We start from the raw sequence: 19,880 nt of genomic DNA on the forward strand, positions 1-19,880 counted from the left end.
ACCCAGGCTCCGGGAAGCCACCTGTTGGGAAATGGGGCTGGCATCCTGGGAGGCTGGTGCAGGGTGAGGATTCGGGAGGAAGGAGGGAAGGCGGTACCTCCAGCTGCTGTCAAAGCGGCTGCAGGGACAACATTGGTTTTGGCTCCCGGACCCAGCCCGTCCCACCCCGGTGAATACTGCCTTTCAGCGCGTGCGGCTTCTTGCGGCTCCTCCCTGGGAACCCGCTGCTGACCCAGCGCCCTCGCAGAGCCACTGTGTCCCTTTCTCAGGAACAATCTCTCCCCCCTGTGCATCCACTCTGCAGCTGCAGAGCATCTTGTCTCCTCTCAGTCACCCCAGGGAAGCAGTTCTCTCCCCTACCCCCCAGGCACCCAGCAGGGAAGTGCCACCACGGTCCCCAGGGAGCGCAGGGCCCCTGACTCCAGATCTCTGCTCTTTGCGGTTCCCATCACTCACCCAGGCCAAGCTGCCTTCGAAGACCCAAGGCCTGCCCCCCTGAAGGTCGTTCCCAGAGGAGGTGGCCACATCCACCCGGGCAGCCCTGGGGCCTTCGTCTCTGGGCTGCCAGGTGACGCCACGTTGCAGGGTGGCATGTCCGTTAAAGCCGTGGGTCACAGGAGAGGAATGTGAAGCACTTTAGACTGCTTTATTTCCTTACGAATTTCTTAAATTTAAAAATGTTATTGATGTAATATTTGTACATAGTGTAAACAAATATCAAGTGAGATAGTAGCGAACTGCTTCTCAGAAAAGCAGCAGGCCCCCGTCCAGCCCTTCTCCTCGGTGGCCCGGGCAGCCTCCCTAATGATAAGCCATATGCTCACTGCTACGTCCTGCTGATTACATTCAGAGAGGTTTCGTCGCCTTCCTGTTATGAAATTCGGGCATTTCATAACTGGGCTTTCTTGTTACCCACCCCCAACCCCTCACAGTGCTTCAGAATTTCTCTCTTGTGACCTATGACCCGTCCCCATAATCAACCGAAATGATCTCCTCGCCCCTCCCCTCTACAAGCCCCCGGGACCTCTCCCCTGCGAGACTTGCCCCAGTGTCCCGTCTAGCTGGACTCCAGTGGGGCGGGGCTAGCAGGGAGCAGGACAGGCTGCCGCAACCCAGAGCACTGCCTTCTCCCAACGGGGAGGAGGGAGAGGACCTCTGCTTCAGGGCCTCTGGGCGCCAGGCGACATTTCCCGGAGGCTCTGCATCCTACCTCAGCTGCCGAGAATAGCCCCAAGGGGTCAGGTGGCTCTTAATGGGAAATGTCACCAGGGCCGGGTTCAAGGCGGTCTGCTCTGAGCCTCAAGACCCTGAGGCCTTAGCTGTGACCCAGAGGCACAAGCATGTTGGCGGGCCGCCGGCCCATGGACGGTGGCAGGGTGCCTGGCCTTCTTACCTTACCAAGCAGCTTGGGCGCGGTGGCAGGGAGGACTCCCTCCCCCACAGCCAGCCAGGGCCAGTGTCCCGGGCCGAGGGGAGGGAGCACGGAATTGAGCTCCTCAGGTTGATGCTAAAGTTCTCGGGGCCTGCGTGCCCGCCGCTCCCACGGCCAGGGCCATGGCAACCAGGGTGGGACTGTTCCTCCTGCCCCCACACGTCCCCTCCCGCTTTGCCCTTGAACAGGGAAGGCTGTGCAAATAAACCAGCCCAAACCGGAGTCTTGAAGGTCTTCGGGGACCTTCAGACCCTCATTTTATAGCTTGGAAAATCTGAGGCCCAGAGAGGGTGGCTTCTTGTTGAGGTCACACAGCAAAGCCTTGGCAGGTCTGGGGCCAAGACCCAGAGCCTGGTTTTGGTCGAGGGCACTATGGGTTTGTCCCCAGATCCCAGGAGGAAGACTGAGGGACAGTAGGTTTCTTCAGCTTCACCCAGGCAGAGAGAAAATGTGGCTACCCAAGAGGAAGGGAGAAGAAGGGACACGGACACAGCACCCAGTCTGTGCCAGCCCTCTGCGCCCGGTCCCGCCGGATCTTTGCAAGCGCCATGCAAGTGCGCTCTGTACAACCCATTCTGCAGATGAGGAAACAGAGGCTCAGGGGGATGATGTGACTTGCCCAAGGTCACACGTGGTGGGAGAGGGGCCAAGCCAGAACTTAGATTTGTTTCTGCCCACTCTGACACCAGGGTTCTTCCTGCTCAGTACGGGCTCGGGATGGACTAAGGTAAGACGGATTCGGGTTTGTCTGGCAGGGGGTGGGGCAGTCCCGCCGTCTCAGGACATTCAGGGTGTCCCTGCCTCCGGGTTGCTGCCCCTGACTCGTGGCTCCGGATGTGGGGCTCGGGGGCTCCTGTGACCCGTAAGGACAGGCTGAACAGCGGTTCCCAGAGAAAATGCATTTTCACCAGGTGTCCCGGTGGGACAGGAAACATAAGTTCAATGGGGTGAGTTTGTCATAAAGCTCTCTTTTTGCAATGTCAATGACTGTCTTTTACTCTGAGATGATGTCATATATTTTTTAGGTGTTAAAATGATGTTGATAGTTGATGGCAAATTGTTTTATTAATTATTATTATTTTTTTGCCAAGCATCAACATTGTTAGTCTTCTCATTTTTTGGCGGGGGAGGCGGGGGGGGGAGAAGAAAGGACATTTACTGGCTCATGGAAGCTAAATATCTGGGACTTGCGGGAGTTAAAGGCTTGGTAAGTGAAAGCACAGCCCCCAGTAGCTCAGAGGCCTGAGCGTGGTCACTGGTCATGGGCATGTTTAGCACCTGCTGAGACTCAGCCCTGCTGCCACCTCTGCGCACAGCTTTGCAGTCCGCTGCGGAGGAGAATTCCAGTCCGGCCTCCTGAGACTGCCCTTATTTTGCCACCTGCCCCAAGTCCGTCTTGCTCTGGGGGAAGTCTTGGTGGTGGCACAGTCGGCCCTGTAGGATCACCTCCCTCTCCGGCGCCTGCCCATCCTGCCTGCGTCCTCAGGTGTCAGTATCTCTGTGGGATTAGGTTTCCCCAGGGACAGTCATCTGAGACAGCCTGGGGGCTACGTGTGCCTGTGCGGTTCACACACGTGCCAGGGCTCAGCACAACCCCGGAGTCTTTGGTTACCATCTCCCAAGGCCCCCGGGGCTTCCAAAGGGGTCCCCCCCCCAGGACTGGGTACCCACTTGGTGCAGAAAGAGGGACAGGGTGACCGGCAACCACGCCCACTTGGGAATTAGCTGAGAAGCAAAGAGCCCGGCTGTTGAGCCTATTTCAGCAGCTAAGAGCACAGGGCTGGGGAAGGAGAGGTGGGTTTGGGAGGGCATTGTTTTTGGGGGAGGTTTCAAGACCCCCTGAGAAGGCGAGATAACTGAAATGACTTGGCTTCTCACCAACCACAATCGGGGGTATGGTCTCAGGCAAGTTTTTTTTTGTTTTACCTTTTCTGAGCCTTAGTTTTCTCACCTGTAAAATGGGAATAATAATAGTGTCTAATTTTCCCAGCACCTAAAGCAATCACAGCAGCAACAAAAATAAATAAATGGTACCTGATCAAATTTAAAAGCTTCTGCACAGCTAAAGAAACTATCCTTAGAGAGATACAGAATGGGAGAAAATATTCGCATGCTACACATCCAATAAAGGGCTGATAACTGGAATCTATATAGAACTTAGGAAAATCAATAAGAAAAAAATCAAACAACCCCATTAAAAAGTGTGCAAAGGACATAAACAGAAACTTTTCAAAAGAAGGCAGAATAATGGACAATGAACATATAAAAAATTGCTCAATGTCTCTAATCACCAGGGAAATGCAAATCAAAACCACAATGAGATATCGCTTAACTCCAGTGAGAATGGCTTTTATCAAAATAACAAATGTTGGCGTGGATGGGGAGAGATAGGAACACACATACACAGTTGGTGGGACTGCAAACTAGTACAACCTCTGTGGAAAGTAATATGGAGATAACCTCAAAGAACTCAAAAGTAGACCTCCCCATTTGATCCACCAATCCCACTATCGGGTCTCTACTCAAAGGAAAAAAAGTCATTCTATTAAATTAAAAAGTCATTCTATTATAATAAAGATGCCTGCACGCGAATGTTTATAGCAGCACAATTCACAATTGCAAAGATGTGGAAACAACACAAATGCTCATCAATACATGAGTGGATTAATAAAATGTGGTATATGTATACCATGCAGTACTACTCAGCCATAAAAAAACAATGGTGAATTAACGTCTCTTGTATTATTCTAGATGGAGCTAGAGCCCACTCTTCGAAGTAAAGTACCACAAGAATGGGAAAACAAGCACCACATGTACTCGCTATCAAATTGGTACCAACCAATCAACACATAGATAGATGCTCACAGGGAAGTAAAAATCATGGCATGCCAGGCAGGTGGGAGGGGGTGGAGGGGGTGGGTAAACTCATAGCTAATGGGTGTGGAGTGCACTGTATGGGGGATGGGCACGCTTGCAGCTCTGGCTTGGGCAGTGTGAAGGCAATATATGTAAGCAAAATATTTGTACCCCCATAATATTCTGAAATTTAAAAATAAATTTAAAAAATAGATTATAAAAAATAGTGTCTATCCTTGGAATTGTTGTAAGAATAGATGGAAATTATGGAGGTGAAATGTTGAATATTGGAGCCTGGCACACTGTAGGCGCTCAATAGATGCCAGGTATTTATCATTCCCCGCCATCAAAGCACCCAGCACGGCCCTAGACACAGAGTAGGCGTGCGATAAACAGGAGACGTCATCGTTATTTTTAAAGCACCCAGCATATAGTTGACTCTCACTAACTGGCAGTTCCCTTCGTCTGCCATGTGGCAATCTGTCGATGCTAAACCAAGGCCGGGAGAACAAAATGACCCTCTGAAATGTCCTCCTGGCTTAAACATTCTATGATTAAAAACTAATGAAATAAGATAAAAGTCATGCCTCATCTGCAGGAGGGTCTCGTGCCCGAAGGTTCAGAGGATCACCCTCCTGGGCCCTGTTGAGCCAGGCTGGGCTCCGCCACCCCAGCACGTAGGCCTGGCGCCAGGCAGGGAAGTGTGGCCCAGTGGGTAATAGTCCTGGGTTCTGGACTCAACCTGCCACCGAGTCGCTGTGTCACTTTGAATGAGTTCCCTCATCTCTCTGGGCCTCAGGCCCTCGTGGGTCAAATGAAGGGCTTGGACTAGGTGAGTCAAGGACCCAGGGCTGCCTCTTTGTGCCCTCGGTCAGGGCCAGATCTGCGGAGGGCATGGGGGCAGCTGTGACTGCCAAGGTCAGCGGCAGAGACAGGGCAGGTGGAGTTTCCTTTTGCTCTTTCGTGGCCCACAGAGACCAGGGAGGGGCCCCTGCCGTGGCAGTGAGTTGCTGGCGGATCAGGGCACACCTCTTCCCGGGAGAAGCCCCCCAGCCCAGCGCAGAAGGGCCAGGGCACCCACAGGAGAAGCTCCAGGTGCGGCGTAAGTGCCAGGGAGAAGGGCGGCGGTGCCAGGCCCTGGGGGAGAAGGCGCCAGAACGGCAGCCACACTGACTCACCGATGGCCGTGAGGAAGAGCCCAGCCTGGTCGATGGGAAAGCTCCCCTCCTCCTCATAGTAGTTGACCGTGACCTTGTGGGAGGGGCACAGCGGGTAGAGAGAAGGGCAGAGGTCACAGATTATAAGCAGGAAAACCTGAAATAACCACGCCCCCCGGCTTCATGGCTCACAGCCCTCCCCAAAGATTGTCAAGCTAGCTCTCCCCAAAGATCGGCACCCTCTCCCCCAGGAAGCACTCCTGGGTTGGTGGGCGGCTTCTCCCAGATAATCCAACTAGACGGGGGGACGCTCAGGGTGCAGCCGGGATGCCACGTGGCTTCCCGTGTCCCCGTGGACATTCTGCAAGGCCCCCACATCTGCCACGTTGTGTGTCTAGCTCCTGCCGAGCTCTCGGGGAGCAGGGCTGAGGGTGTTCTCTCTGGACAATCCATGCCCAGTGCCATCGCTGCGATGGGGCATCGGGTGAAGTTCATAGCTAGAGGACCCAGCGAGGAGACAGTGCCAGTCTCGGCGTCACCACGTGGGCGGATCCCCCCACGCAGAGCTCGCCATCCCACTTCACAGACAGCGAGACCAAGGGCGCCTGTGACTGCGACTTCCAATGATTCTGTGGTTCTTTTTTATTTTTTTTTGAGACAGAGTCTCGCTTTGTTGCCCAGGCTGGAGTGGGTGCTGTGGCGTCAGCCTAGCTCACAGCAACCTCAAACTCTGGGGCTCAAGCGATCCTCCTGCATCAGCCTCCCGAGCAGCTGGGACTACAGGCATGCACCACCATGCCCAGCTGATTTTTTTTCTATATACATTAGTTGGCCAATTAATTTCTTTCTATTTATAGTAGAGACAGGGTCTCGCTCTTGCTCAGGCTGGTTTTGAACTCCTGACCTCGAGCAATCTGCCTGCCTCGGCCTCCCAGAGTGATTCTGTGGTTCTGAGCCTCGGAACTTTCCACTGCTCAGTGGGCTACAACCGCCCCCTCTGTGAAGCCATCACCCCATGGTCCAGCACCATGCTGTACAGCACAGCAGCCACCAGCCCACCTGGCCACCGAGCGCTGGAAATGTGGCTCGTCTGAGCTGAGATGTGCTTCAGGCGTAAAACACACACCGGATTCAGATTTGGTATGGAAAAAGAATACCAGCTATCTTAGTAATATTTGTATGTTGATGACATGTCAAAAGGTGATATTTTGATATATGGGGTTAAGTAATACATATTATGAAAATTAATTTCACCTGTTTCTTTTTGCGTCTTTAATGTGGCTGCTAGAAAGAAAAATACTGAAATTGACCCACGGTGTGCGTTAGGTTTCTACTGGACGGGGCTGGTCTAGGCCGCCTCCACCCCAGTTTGGCCCCGGCCCCTGTGGCCTCAAAGGTGGACTCCGCCGGCCGTGGTACCTTGTCGCTGCTGGCCTCGGTGCTCGCCTGGCTCATGGTGAGCCGCAGCGTGGTGGTGGGCGAGAGGCGCCAGCGCTGTTTGCCATTGGTGGCCACTTCCTCGGCCTCCCCGTCCCGCACCACCTCCACGCGCACGCGCTCCGTGTGCTTCAGGCTGAAGGTCTGGGCCTCGGCCGGGGCCGCGCTGGGGGAGGGAGGAGAGAGGGTCAGGGGGAGGGGGCCTGGGGCAGGTGGGACAAGGGCTTTGGGAGGAGACTCCTGGAGAGGCAAGGGCCCCCACAGGTCACCTGGTCTGGGGGACCCCAGGGAACCAGCTGCCCTGCAGCCACCTGGTAGCAAAGAGGGCACCTGCTGAACACACAGGTCCCCCGGGCCCGTCTCCCGGGGATGTGAATTCTCAACAAGCTTCTTGGTGCCTCTCATGGGCGGCAGCTGCGGGAGCCACGGGGTCCCGGGAGGGGGGACGGCTGAGGCCCAGACAGAGAAAGGAGTTTGCCCCAAAGGCAGCGCTGGGCCTGGAACCCTGCCGCCCTGTCCGGGTTGCCGCGTGAAGTGCTGCCTTCTCACGGGGTGGAGCCCCAACCCGGCGTTCACGGGCAGGGTGGTGTGTCTCTGTTACAAAGATCCCCTCCCTCCTGCCACGGCTCTCTTCGCCTAGAATCCCCCATGCTCTGAGAGCCATTCCTTGGGGCTCAGGGGTGGTTTTCCATTGAAAGGGAAATATTTTGGGGATTCTTGAAAAGTCATCAAGACTTCCGGGCAGAAGACCGATCTGCTTTGATCTGGCTGCTATGGACTAAATGTCTGTGTCCCCCGACCCCCACCCCAATTCTTATGTTGAACCCTAACCCCCAGAGTGGTGTTATTTGGAGACGGGGCTTTTAGGAGGTAATGAAGGTTAAAAGAGGTCAGAAGGGAGGGGTTCTAATTCGATAGGATTATTTATTTCTCCTCTTAAGAAGAGAAAGAGAGAGGGGTCTCTTTCTACACACACACTCCAAGGAAAGGCCACGCGAGGACACAGTGACAAGGTGGCCATCTGCAAGCCAGGAAGAGGACACCCACCGGGACCTGACCACACTGCCACACTGATCTCAGACCTCCAGCCTCCAGAAAATAAATCTGTTCTTAAGCCACCCTGTCCTCGGTGTTTTGCTGTGGCAGCCCGAGCAGACTAAGACGCTGGCTTAAGGAGAGGTGACAGGGAGAAGACGGGGAGACCAGCGCAGGAAGGTGCTGAGCGCTGGTGGTGTTTTTACATCCAGCCCCCGGTCTGAAGGTCCCTAAAGTCCCAAGAGGGCTCATAGGGATTTAGGTGGGATTCGCATGGGATTTGTGACTAAGACGTAGGAATAAGCATGTCTCAAAGGCACAGCTGCTATTTCTGGGGCCCGGGTCCCAGGAGTTCTCAGTGATGGCCGTGCATCAGAGCCAGGAGGGGGCTTTACAGTCTTCAGGGGGTTTCTCTTCTAAGGCTGCAGGTTTGTGGAGCCCATCCCCGCAGAGTCCGGCTGGCACCACCGAGGCGCGGCCAGGGCAGCTGAAGATGTAAACGGTGGCCAGGATCGAATGGGAGGTTCAGGACAGTGGCCCCCAAAGTACAGCAGCAGCACCTGGATGGCTGGTCAAACACAGAATGCCAGGCCCCACCTCAGAGTGTCAGGGTCGGCGTGTCTGGAGTGGGGCCCAGGAATTTGCATTTCTAACCCGTTTCCAGGAACTGCTGATGCTCTTGGTCCTGGGGCCACACTTTGAGAACCACTGGTCTAGACATTTACTAGTGCGTCCAGTGGTTAGAGGCCTGGGGTGGCCAAGGCTGTGATTGTGAGTCTGTCGCGGCTACCAGGCAACATCTTGCTGACCCAGGCCACCAACCCCCAGGGCTACTGGTCTTGGGCAGTGGCAGGAGAGAGTGGGCAGGGGTCTGCAGCCCGTGCCCCACACTGGCAGGGGAGCTCAATCCAGAAGCCCATTCCATTTCTTGTCCCTCTGCCTCCTTCTAAATGCCTCAGCTGGTCATGGGGACAATGGGCTGATGTGAGGCTGGACACTGGCTCACAGTGTGGCTGTGGCCTGCTGTCCTCTGTCCACATCTGTCATTAGGAGAGGCACAGAGTCGGGGCAAAAGCCCTAGATGGGGAGTGCATGTGCAGAGAGCTGGCTGGGAGTCCCGTTTTGTCACTGACTTGCTGACAGGGTCTTGAGCACGTTCCCTGGCCCTCTGGGGTCCATCTGCCCACCCCTAAGACACAGGAGGGCTGCCACCCTCCTGCCCCACAGCTCTCGTTTCCCATCCCCCACAGGGCTGGGCCACGTTGTGCAGCATGATGTTGCCACGTGGGGCCTGCCCTCCTCTGGGTTGGGGGCCCCCTGAGGGCAGGCCCAGCCTCTCCTGTCCCCCTCCTTCAGAGCCTGGCACAGGGATGGCCCGTCACGCACGCCCGGCAAGGGGGCAGAGCCGAGCAGGAGGGAAGGCCAGCCGTGCTCGAAGGGAGGTGTGGGTAGCACCTTGGGGGCTGTAGGTGGCACCTGGGGGAACAGTTGAAAAGATGTGTGTGTTTGTCAAATGCAGTACCTTTTTTTTTTTTTTTGAGACAGAGTCTCACTCTGTTGCCTGGGCTAGAGTGCCGTGGTGTCAGCCTAGCTCACAGCAACCTCAAACTCCTGGGCTCAAGTAATCCTCCTGCCTCAGCCTCCCAAGTAGCTGGGACTACAGGCATGCACCACCATGCCCGGCTCATTTTTTATACATATGTTTTTAGTTGGCCAATTAATTTCTATTTATAGTAGAGACGGGGTCTCGGTCTTGCTCAGGCTGGTTTCGAACTCCTGACCTTGAGCGATCCGCCCGCCTCGGCCTCCCAGAGTGCTAGGTGCAGTATCTTTTTATGGCAGTGATGAGCCTTACCATTTATGGCAATGCTATAAAATCACTGTTTGAAATAATTATTATGAAGAACGTGAGTTGGTTTAAGGAAAAATGTTGACAGTGCCACAGGTGGAAGGTGGTTGTGGTGACAATGGTGGGTGGGAGTCTGGGAAATCGTGGACTGGGGTCTGGGAACATTCCTCTAGTGCGAGTTCCAGCTTTGCCCATCAACTTGCTGGTGGCCTTGGGCCAGGGACTTTCCCTCTCTCAGTCGCACCAGTGTTAATGAGAGGATGGGACAGCCTTCATCCTCCCGGCCAACGAGAAACCTGAGCAGGCCCCAGAGGCCCCAGAGGGTTAACACCAGGCCCGCAGCACAGCTCCGGGGCCCCACGCCTCCCACCGCCCAGCCCGGCCCTGCTCTGAGCCCAGCAAATAGCTATTCTTGGAGCGGCCCTGGCAGAAGCAACAAAGGTGCCCATTGTCCCCCTGTGGATCCTGTTGGCTGCTTTCCTCCCCAGGAAGAACCTCTTAGAACTCCCCTGCAGAAACCTGAGAGAGCCAGGGGCTGCAGGCACCCCGATTGTCCCTGGAGGCTGCGGGGAGGGCCCGGGGGCAGTGCTGAGGAAAGGGAGTGGGAGTGGGTGGACAGAGCCTGATATGTCCGGGGGGTTGCCAGTCCCCGAACCACGGCTGCTCTGCCCCCACCGTGTCCCAGAACGCAGGACGTGGTCATGCCCAATGTATCCCTGGGAATAAGTGAATGAATGGACCCACCCTTCTTGGCTTTCCAAGCTGTATTACCAGAGCGATTTTTTTTTTTTTTTGTAAAAAACTAGAAATTAGGTCGCTTGCTTGTCTGAAAAGATTCAGCGGCTCCTCAGTGCTTACCCACACAATAAAACCCAAGCGCTTGAGCCTGGTGCTCACCCAGTGGCACTCGGCCACCACATGCAGCTTGACTCCCCGGCCCCATTTTCTGTGCCTCCTTCCAGCCCCTGGACTCCCGCATGGCCCCCTCTCTCGGGGCATTTTTGCATCTGCTGTTCCTTCCACTTGCAAGACTTTCCCCGACTGCTCTGCCTGGCAAGGGTCCACCTCTCCTTGCAGACCCCACCCAACCAATTTGTCCTCATGGTTATTGTCCCCGTGGCAGTTAGCTCCTCGAAGGTAGGGATCGTATCGCCTTCCTTTCTGTTTTTTGTCTCAGCACCTGGCCTGGCAGGGCAGGCAGTGAGTATAAATGTCTGCTGTGGGAGGGCTGGAAGAACGGGGCTGGTGTCCACGGTCACTCATTCACTCAACAGGTGATCACTGGACACTCACTATGTGCTGGCACAGTCCTAGGTGCTGGGGGTAGATTGGTGGCAAAGATAACCTGTTCCCTGGGCACATGGAGTTTGTATTCTGGTGGAAAAAAAAGACTTTCAATGGGTTACAGGGTTAATTGTGTGATTACAGCTGTGATAATTCCTACCGAGGAGAAGCGTGGGGTGCCGTGAGGTCCCAGTCTGGGGTTCTAAGAGGGATTCCCCAAGGAACTGGCATTTAAGCCAAGGCCTAAACTTTGCACTCCAAAGGACAGACAAGAATTAATTAAACCAGGGCGTACGTCTTAAACTTGAGCGTAGTCAGCATCACCTACAGCGCCTGTTAAAATGCAGGCCGATGGGCCCGACCCCTGAGCCTCTGATTTGTCAGGTCTGGGGTGGGGCCTGGGAAACTGCATTTCTAATAAGCTCCCAGGTGATGCTGACGCTGCTGGTCCAGGGACCACAGTCTGAGAGCCACCGAATTGGACGAAGGGAGGAGAGGAAGAGGAGCAGAGCTTTCCAAGCAACAAGGGCAGCCTGGGTGATGGCCCGAGGTGGAAGCCAGCCCAGCATGTTCGAGAAACCGGGAGGAGGGGGTGTGGCTGGAGTTTGTGAGCAGGAGGCAGGAGAGTGTTGGGAGGAGAAGTTCTAGATCGTGTGGAGGAGCTGGCCTTTCTCCTGAGAGTAGAGGGAAGTCACTGACGGTTTCTAAGCAGGGGTGGCAGGGTCACTTTTGCGCTGTGGACCCATCACCTGGGGTTCAGGGTCACCCAGGGTGCAGGGGTGGGGGATGGATTTCAGGAGAGCAATAGAGGAAGTTGCTTTCACTGAAAGGGAACCAGTGAGGAGGTGACTGCATCTGCCCAGGCGAGTGACAATGGTGCCTTGGGACCAAATGGTGGCCTTGGAAATGGAGAGAAGTGGCCACTCGGTTGGTATCAAGCAAGGGGCATCTTCCCCGCCCCACAAATGCTGTGTGGCCTCTGGAAAGTCACCCAGCTTCTCTGGTCTTGGCTCAGTCAGTGGGGAGGGTCACAGGCTTGGCCCTGCAGGGCTGGGGTGGCTCACTCCGCCCCAGACTTGAGGGCATGAAGTGCCCGCTATTCGCCGGCATCTGGCTGTCTCATCTTGTCCACCTGCCTGGGCCCCATTAACACCAGCCAGGGCTCATCCCAGAGTGACCCCAGCTCCTGGCAGCCCGGGTGTGACATCCTGCCTGCGGGTCTTTATGGGAGCCGAGGGGGGAGTCGAGGTGCCAGCCTGGCGTGCGAGCCCCTGGCGAGCAGGAGGGACCCGGCTGGGAAGACCTCAGTCCAGACTTCACACCTGGTGCTCGGCATGGTGGTGGCCGGAGCCCGGAGGGTGGGCAGCTGCCCTGGGCAGGGATCGGCCGAGGCAAACCCTGACATCTGTCTTCAGCCAGCCTCCTTCTGCGCCTGGAGCCTCCAGCTGCCCTGGGCCTTTCCTTAGGGAAGAAGCAACCTAATCTATGGTTACCACCCTCCTCAGAAACCACCGATGACTCCTCACAACCTACAGAAGGAAGTCCAGCGCCTGGGCAGCAGTCAAAGCCCAGTCTGAGCTCACTGACCCTCTAGCCTCACCCTCCCAGGCCACTGAAGCTCCACCCTTTCTGCCTCTGTGTGCCCCAGCTCTCCTGCCAGCTACCTCTGCCCTGCGTGGCATGCCCTTGGTCTGTCTCCGAAGGCCTGTCCATCATTCAAGACCCAGCTCAGTTGTCACCTCCTCCAGGAAGTCTTCCCTGCTCTCATCAGCCAGAATACATCTCTCCCACCCCCTGCTGGTGCCTCAAACAACAACTAATAAATGTTGTTCAGTGTTTCTCTCCCTTGAGTGTTACGAACTCTTTGAGGGCAGGGACCATGTCTCATTATTATTTGTTTTAAAAATATTATAATAAACCCAATGCTAATTCATAACTACTCGTGGAGTATCTATTATTATTTTCTGACCGCTAGACCTCCAGGGAACTGAGTACTTATGATGTGCCAGGCACTGTGCCAACCCCTTTGCTACCTGCTCTCAGTTCATCCTTTTGATAACCCTGAGGCCTGTACCAGTGCCATCCCATTTTACAGATGAGCACACTGAGGCCCTCAAAAGCCAAGTACTCACTCTGAGTCTCAGGGACAGTAATGCCAGAGGTGAAACCAAGCTCTCTGAGATCTGGGCCTGGCTGTTCCAGCCCTGGCATAGAACCCACAGGCTGGAGTCTTCCCTAAGGTCCTCCAAGTAGGGGTACCTGGCGGCAGGTGGAGTGGAGGGTCAGGCCTGGGTTAGGAGAGGACCAAGTGAGAGGCCCTTAGGGACCTCTGGGGCCCCCTACTTATTTCACCGGTGGGAATCAGAGACCCAGGGAGGGGACACGAAAGGCTGGCCTCCTGTCCTGGGCTCGTGGCCGAACAACCAAGATAAGCAGCGCTGGGCCTGTCGAAGCCCCTGGGCGCAGGTCTGGCGCGGCTGGGCAGGAGAGAGCTGCTGGGAACTTGGCCTCCCCCAGAGCTGAACAGGTGTGTCTGGCCAGCATGATGGGCCCTGCGGCCAATGGGGGAAGACCCTCAGGGACCCCAGCCACGCAGGGGCCTGTGGACCAGGTCCTCCTTAGAACCCCCAACCCCCAGGGAACTAGCCTGAAACCGGAGCCCTGCAGCAGCTCCTGGCCAGGCCTCCTGTTTAGGGCTGAGGGCTCTGGGTGTTGTTCTAATTTATGGGGCCACCTGACCCGGCTTGAATTCCCCCAACTGTCATTCTCTCGGGAGCAAGCACTGCTCCAGCCAAGCTTGGCCGAGTGCCCTTGACTTTCCATGGCCCCATCCAGCAGTGCCCGTCCCTCGGGGTTGGGGGTGGGGAGCTCAGCCCCGACACAGGCCCGTCCACCTGCATCCCGGGCCACGTCCATCCATCCATCCACTCAACCACGGAGCCCTTCGTTGGCTCGAGGGAGGCCAGCGAGCAAGGAGGAGGCACGTCCTGACACCAGTTCCGGGAAGGCAGCCCGGCCGAGCGGTCAGGGGCCTGGGCTCTACACCCACTGTCTACCGGCTGTGCCAGCCTGGACACACATTCCTCACTGCAGTCCCCCACTCGGGAAAGGAGGGCAATAATAGTACTTAATAAGAGTACCAGAGAGTTGTCGTGAGCTTTAAGCACATACAAATTATTACACACATGCGAGATGAGGATGCAAAGTGTTGAGAAGACTGCCGGCTACATAAAAAGTTTTCAATAAGCATTCGCTAGTCATATTAGGTAAATAATAAGATATGCAAAGAAAAAAATATATACTAAGATAGACAGTGCCCAGGGCCCAGGTAGGGCACCATGACATGGGGCAGTCACGGAAAGCTGCTCGGAGGAGGTGACGTTTGAGCCGAGACTTGACTGATGAAAGTCAGGCTTACGGAGGTCTGGGGGTGAGCGGTCCAGGCAGCGGGAAGAGCAACTAACTGCAAAGTCCCTGAGGAGGGAATGAGCTTGGCGCGGTCAAGGCTAATGGCGGAGTGTGCGCAGTGAGATCGCGAGGAAGGGGTCAGGGAGGCGGGGCCTGGCACGCTGTGGGGAGGGGGCCCACTGCGTCCCTGCAAACTGGACTCAGACCCTCCTGGACTTAGTCCTACGCCCCCAGCGCTCGCACCAACCAAGAGACAGAGAGAGTCTGGGAGTGAGCCCGCGCTGGAGACTAGGCGCCCGCGCCCTGCTACCCCCTTCTCATTTCCGCCAGAGAGCGACGGGCCAGGCCCTGCCAGGGAAGATGGCTGGTCAGCCTCTGCCTCGGGGAATCCTGGGGAAAGGGCAGGAGTTGGCCCCCACCTACCACCTGCCACCTCGTGGGCTCATCGCCAGGCCAGAGGTAACCAGGACACTGCTCTGCAGGGGCAAGAGACAACTGGTGACATCATCTCTTTGTCCTGAGGCTCCTGCAGACCCCAGGATCTGGCCTCTGTCCACCTGGGAGGAGAAGGCAACAACGGCCCTGCCCAGAGCCCTCACTCCCTTAGAAAGATGCATAAACCACGTAGGGACGGGAGAAGCCATCTCCAAGGTCCGCTTTCTGGGTCAGTGGGAGGGTCGGGCAGAGGCCGCCCTCGCTCGATCCTTCCGGACTCCAGGAGCGCCCATGGCTCCAGTGCATGGGAAGCACAACCCGGGAGAGGTGGGTGGCCGGAGTGAAACCAACCTGGGGACGTTATTCCCTTTGCGCCTTCTCTCCAACTTCAAGCCCAAATCACTCGGGGACCCAGGCCAGCCCCCGTGAAAAAGCAGCTGCCAGCTAAAGGGACCACTGGGGGAGGTGGCGTGGGCCAGGTGTACCTGGGCCAGACCTAAGGTGAATATATTTGGGAATAGCAGAAGGAAACGGCAGATATCTTAAACAGCAATCACAAGGTACAATGTCTAGAAAAAAATCCTACTTCCTTCTTTCTGTGCATCTACTCATAGCTTGCTGGAGACGAGCAGTCGGAACGTGGCCGGGTCGAGGGATCCATCCCCTAGGGGACCAGCTTTGCTGGGAGAAAGTGGGTGCCCCCTTCCCGTGGCGGCCTGGATGACCCGTTGTGGCACAGCAAAGTGGTTGGCTGTTCATCACGGTGACCCCGTGTACAATTTCTACTGAGTACGGGTCCTTCCTTATGTTCTCTGATTGCCCCTCATTTGGGTCAACGGTGACTCAGAGAGGTAAAGCGATTTGCTCAAGGTCACACAGCCCTGGACAGGAACTTAGTCTGGGTTACTTCAAATCCTGTCTCTTCTCACTGCCCTGAGGGCTTCTCAGTCCCTAAGAGCTGCAGGCGGTCCTGCGGGGGAGGAGGGGGAGCTAGTACCAGCGGAGCAGTCCCTGCCAGGATCAAGAGGTCTGTGAGGCTGGGGCAGCCAGGCCCCTGCTGTGTGGCTGGAGGGGAAGAGGCTGCATGTGCATCTTGGGACAGGGAGCCCAGCGCCCTGGGTGGGTGCTGAGGCCTGTCTGCTCACCTCTGTGGCTCAGAAGGACTGAGGTGGGGACTCCGCTCCCTGACTACCCGGGCCCAGCGTCCTCCAGGCCTTGTTCCTTGGGGTCTGCTCAGAGGCCCTGGAGGTGTCACTTGGGGTCTTGAGCCCGGATTTGTGTCTAGGCTGGGGAGAAGGGCTCAGTGGGAAGTAGAGGGCCACAGGGACTGGGCGAAGCCTCCTGGGGCAGTGGGCCTGTGGCCAGGGTGGAGGGTGGAAAGGACACAGGCCGGGGGGGTCGTGTAGCTCAACCTGCTGGTTTTAGGGTCACACAGGAGGGAGCGGAGGATAAGAGCATGAGTTCTATGACAGACAGACCTGTCCCTGAGTCCTGTGCAACCTTGGGCCAACGGCCTCATCTCTCTGAGCCTCACCTTCCTCATCTACGAAATGGGATGTTCTAAGAACCACATCCAAGGTCTATGGTGTGAATGAAATGAGATGATGTGTTCGATTACCAAGTGCTCACTTATCAATACTGACAGTCGCTCTTATTACACAGATACTAGGAGTAATAATAGCAGTGACAGCCCAGGCTCCTTAGTGCTGGAAGAGGTTTCCTTCCACTAGACCAGCGAGCCTCAACTAAGGGCAACTTTGCCCCCCTGCCAGAGGACTGCTGGCACTGTCTCGAGACATTTTGGGTTGTCACAATTTGGGGCTTGCTACTGGCATCTAGGGGAGAGGGGCCACTAAACATCCTACATTACACAGGACAGTTCCCCATGACAAAGACATATCTGGCCTGAAATGTGATAGTGTCGAGCTGCAAAACTCTGCCCTCGACCTGTGCTGTCCAGTCCAGTGGCCACCAGCACGTGTGGCTAACGAGCAACTGAAATGCAGTTGATCGACGCTGAGCTGTGCTGAAGTGTAAAATACACGCTGGATGGCAAAGACTTAGCATGAAAGAAAGAATGTAAATCACCTCATTAATAATTTTTATATTGATTACATATTGAAATGATAATATTTTGGCTATGTTGGGTTAAATAAAATACATTATTAAAATTTATTGTTCCTATTTATTTCAACTTTTTAAAAAGTGTGGACTACTAGACTATTTAAAATGACAAATGTGGCTTTCTCGGAGCTCACACTGGAGACAGGCTGCTCTGTCCCTCTTGGAGGTTGTGGAATCTTAAGTGCAGGTGGGGGGTGTGGGTCGTTACGGCTGTAGCTGGTGTCTTAAGGAAGGACGAAGGGGACATCTGCCCCCTGCTAGAGGAAGGGTGAGTCTGCACCTGCCCCACTCACTGCCCCAACCTGGCCCAGCCTTTCCGTGCCAGGACAGAGCGAGGGCAGGGGGCCTGAGCAGGACCCCTCCTTTGCTCCCCGTTCCCCACAGAAGGCACCACGACAGCCTTTCAGGGTGCACCAAAAGTGCCCCAGCAAACAAACAGGCGGGTATGGTGACAGCTGAGGCTTAGAGACCTGAGCACCCTGGCTCCCAGCCCACTCCCTGGTGGTGCCCAGTTCAGAGCTGGGGGGAAGGGAGGGAGCTCTCCCAGGCCACTGGTGTCTGGACCACCCTCCACGGCAGTGTTACGACCCTCAGAGACCACACTGTCCACTGTGAGGTTTATGTGCAGGATGACTGAGGTCCAGGCCCAGGCCGAGGCAGTGGCTCAGGCCAGAGGCAGGGGAGCCAAGAAGGTCCCTGGTCCTGGGGCTTGATGGCACCAGCGTGGCCAGTGCCTCTGCGGAGGTGGCAGGAGACTGGCTGGGCAGGTGGGACGGCTGCCAGGGCCACAGGAGGTGAAGGAGAGGATGGGCTGGGGAGGGTGTGTGGGGGGACAGAGGGATGGGGTTTGGACGGGCCTGGCACAGGCAGGCCCTGCAGGTGTCAGAATGATTTGAGAGCAATAAGCCACGTTGGCACCTCCATGTGAGCTCAACTTGAGGCAGAGAGAAGTTAGGGGACCCACCAGGGTTTTAGTATAAGGTCCCACCTCAGATTCCTGCAAGCCCCTCCTCCCAGCACTGACCCCGCCAGCCCTAGTAATGCGGAGCATTTAAAATGTTCCAAACAGAGGGCCTCAGATAAAGCCCCAGCACCAGCCCCCGGCCTCACCCCGCCCCTTCATTCACACCTGCCACACCTTCCCAAGGCCCTGTCCCACGTGCTGGGGTGCTGGGGGCATGGATGATGGCCCTGGCTGTTTCCTGGGGGCTGGAGTAGCAGTCCTACCCCATGTCCTGTGGCCTCAGAATCCTGCGCTGCACCAAGTTCGTGGGCAGAGAGAAAAGGGGGTGGGAACAGGATCCTGAATCAGGGTCCCTCTTCCCACAAAGACCCCACTCAGCACCCCAAGTCCCTGTGCTCAGCTGGATGGAATATGGTCTCTCTGATCCCAGGGTGAAGTCCGAGGAAGGCATTTGGGGACAGAGAGCTCGTGGCCAGTGCCTGGGGCAGGCAACCACCAGCAGCCCCCACCAAGCGAAATTGGAGCCTGAGCCACAGTCCAGGGCCGGGTTCTGCCCCACGCCAGGGCAGCTCCCCTCCGGCCCTGCCCGGCCCCAGCAGAGCTCCAGAAGCCCCGGCAGTGGGAAGAGGGAGTGCAGGCTGGGCCAGGGTGGGTGTCGAGTGGGGAGGGCCTGGGGGGGATGTGCTGAGGGCAAGTGGGGAAGTGAAAGGGGCCAGGGTGGTGGGGAAGCTGAGGGGTGCCGGGGTTGCCTCAGAGAGGGACTGGAGAGGGCGTGGTAGGGAGAGTGGTGGCCAGCGACGGGGAGGGGTCGGGACGGAGTAGTGAGGGAGCGGGGGCTGAGGCTGTGTCAGGGTGTCCGGGGGGATCTCAGGGTTTCTGAAAGGCGGGCACAGGGTCTGGAGGTTGTTGTCAAGTTTCTGGGTGAGGTTCTTAGAATTTCTGGGCGCGGGGCCCTCGGGATGAGGACCGACTCGGGCTGGAGGAAGGCTGTGCCGGTCCCCGAGTCGGGGGAGGGTGTCAGGATTTCTGGGCCGATCTGTGGACCGAGGGGTTCCCGGGCCTGCGCGGTGGCCCGGCTCACCTGTAGACGTCGGTCCAGATGGAGGTGCCCAGCACGTACACCGCCTCGACGCGGCTCCCGTACTGCAGCCGCACGGTCCGCTCGCGCAGCATCTTCCCCGCCGGCGTTTCGTCCAGGTCGGCCGGGAGCACCTGCCGCAGGTGAGCCCTCCAGCAGCCTGAGCCGCCGGCGGCCGCGGGCGCCGCCTTATTCAGCCGCCGGTGGGCGGGGCGTGGGCGGGGCTCCGCTCGGAGTGGGCCGGCCGCCGGCGTGGCCCCGCCCCCAGCGCGTCTCCTCCCCGCCCCCACCGTGGTCTGGGGGAAGTTGGCAGGGAAATGGTTCTTTCATTGAACACAGCTTAAGTGAGTGCCCAGGTGCGAGGTGCCAGGCGCCAGCACGCAGGGCCGGTCTCCCCTGCCGACGCCCCAGCACCGTGGGACAGAAAATGCAGACGACAGAGCTCAGAGGGTGTGTCCTAACCCAGCCTGGGGTCGGGGAAGGCGCCCCCAGGCCGGGGCGACCGAGCCTTCTTAAAGCAGGCGTTTGCAAACCGGAGGGCAGGAGGAGGCCCACCTGAGCAAGGCCAGGGAGCTGGTGCAGCCCGGCAACCTCCTCCCCTCAACAATCCATCGACCTCGCTTAGGGAAACGGGGAGGGGTGGGAGCGGGAACCCAGCACCCGATGGGGGCGAGAGTGGCAACCAAGGCATGGGGAGGGGTGGGCGATGGGGCCTGGGATGACACCCTCAGCGCGCAGGCGTAGTAGAGAAATGGGTGGTTCTAGCTGTCCCCTCTGCCTGGTGGGTGAGGAGGAGGATGGGGAGAAGCCACCAAGGCCCT

The 19,880-nt window shown here is 56.9% G+C and overlaps 1 protein-coding gene across 1 annotated transcript in view; it reads right to left on the reverse strand.

Moving 5' to 3' along the window:
• Nucleotides 1-19,220, reverse strand: part of PADI2 (peptidyl arginine deiminase 2) — a 48,032-nt gene extending 28,812 nt beyond the window's left edge. Inside the window, exons 1-3 of the mRNA XM_012763099.3 lie at nt 19,063-19,220; nt 6,865-7,048; nt 5,467-5,539 (exon numbers count right to left, since the gene is read on the reverse strand). Of these exons, the coding sequence (XP_012618553.2) occupies nt 5,467-5,539; nt 6,865-7,048; nt 19,063-19,154 (349 nt within the window). The 5' untranslated portion in view covers nt 19,155-19,220. The remainder of the gene's footprint in view (nt 1-5,466; nt 5,540-6,864; nt 7,049-19,062) is intronic.
• Between the last annotated feature and the right edge of the window lie 660 nt (nt 19,221-19,880).

This window comes from Microcebus murinus, chromosome 2 (assembly GCF_040939455.1).
Source record: "Microcebus murinus isolate Inina chromosome 2, M.murinus_Inina_mat1.0, whole genome shotgun sequence".
In the NCBI taxonomy this organism is placed as follows: Eukaryota; Metazoa; Chordata; class Mammalia; order Primates; family Cheirogaleidae; genus Microcebus; species Microcebus murinus.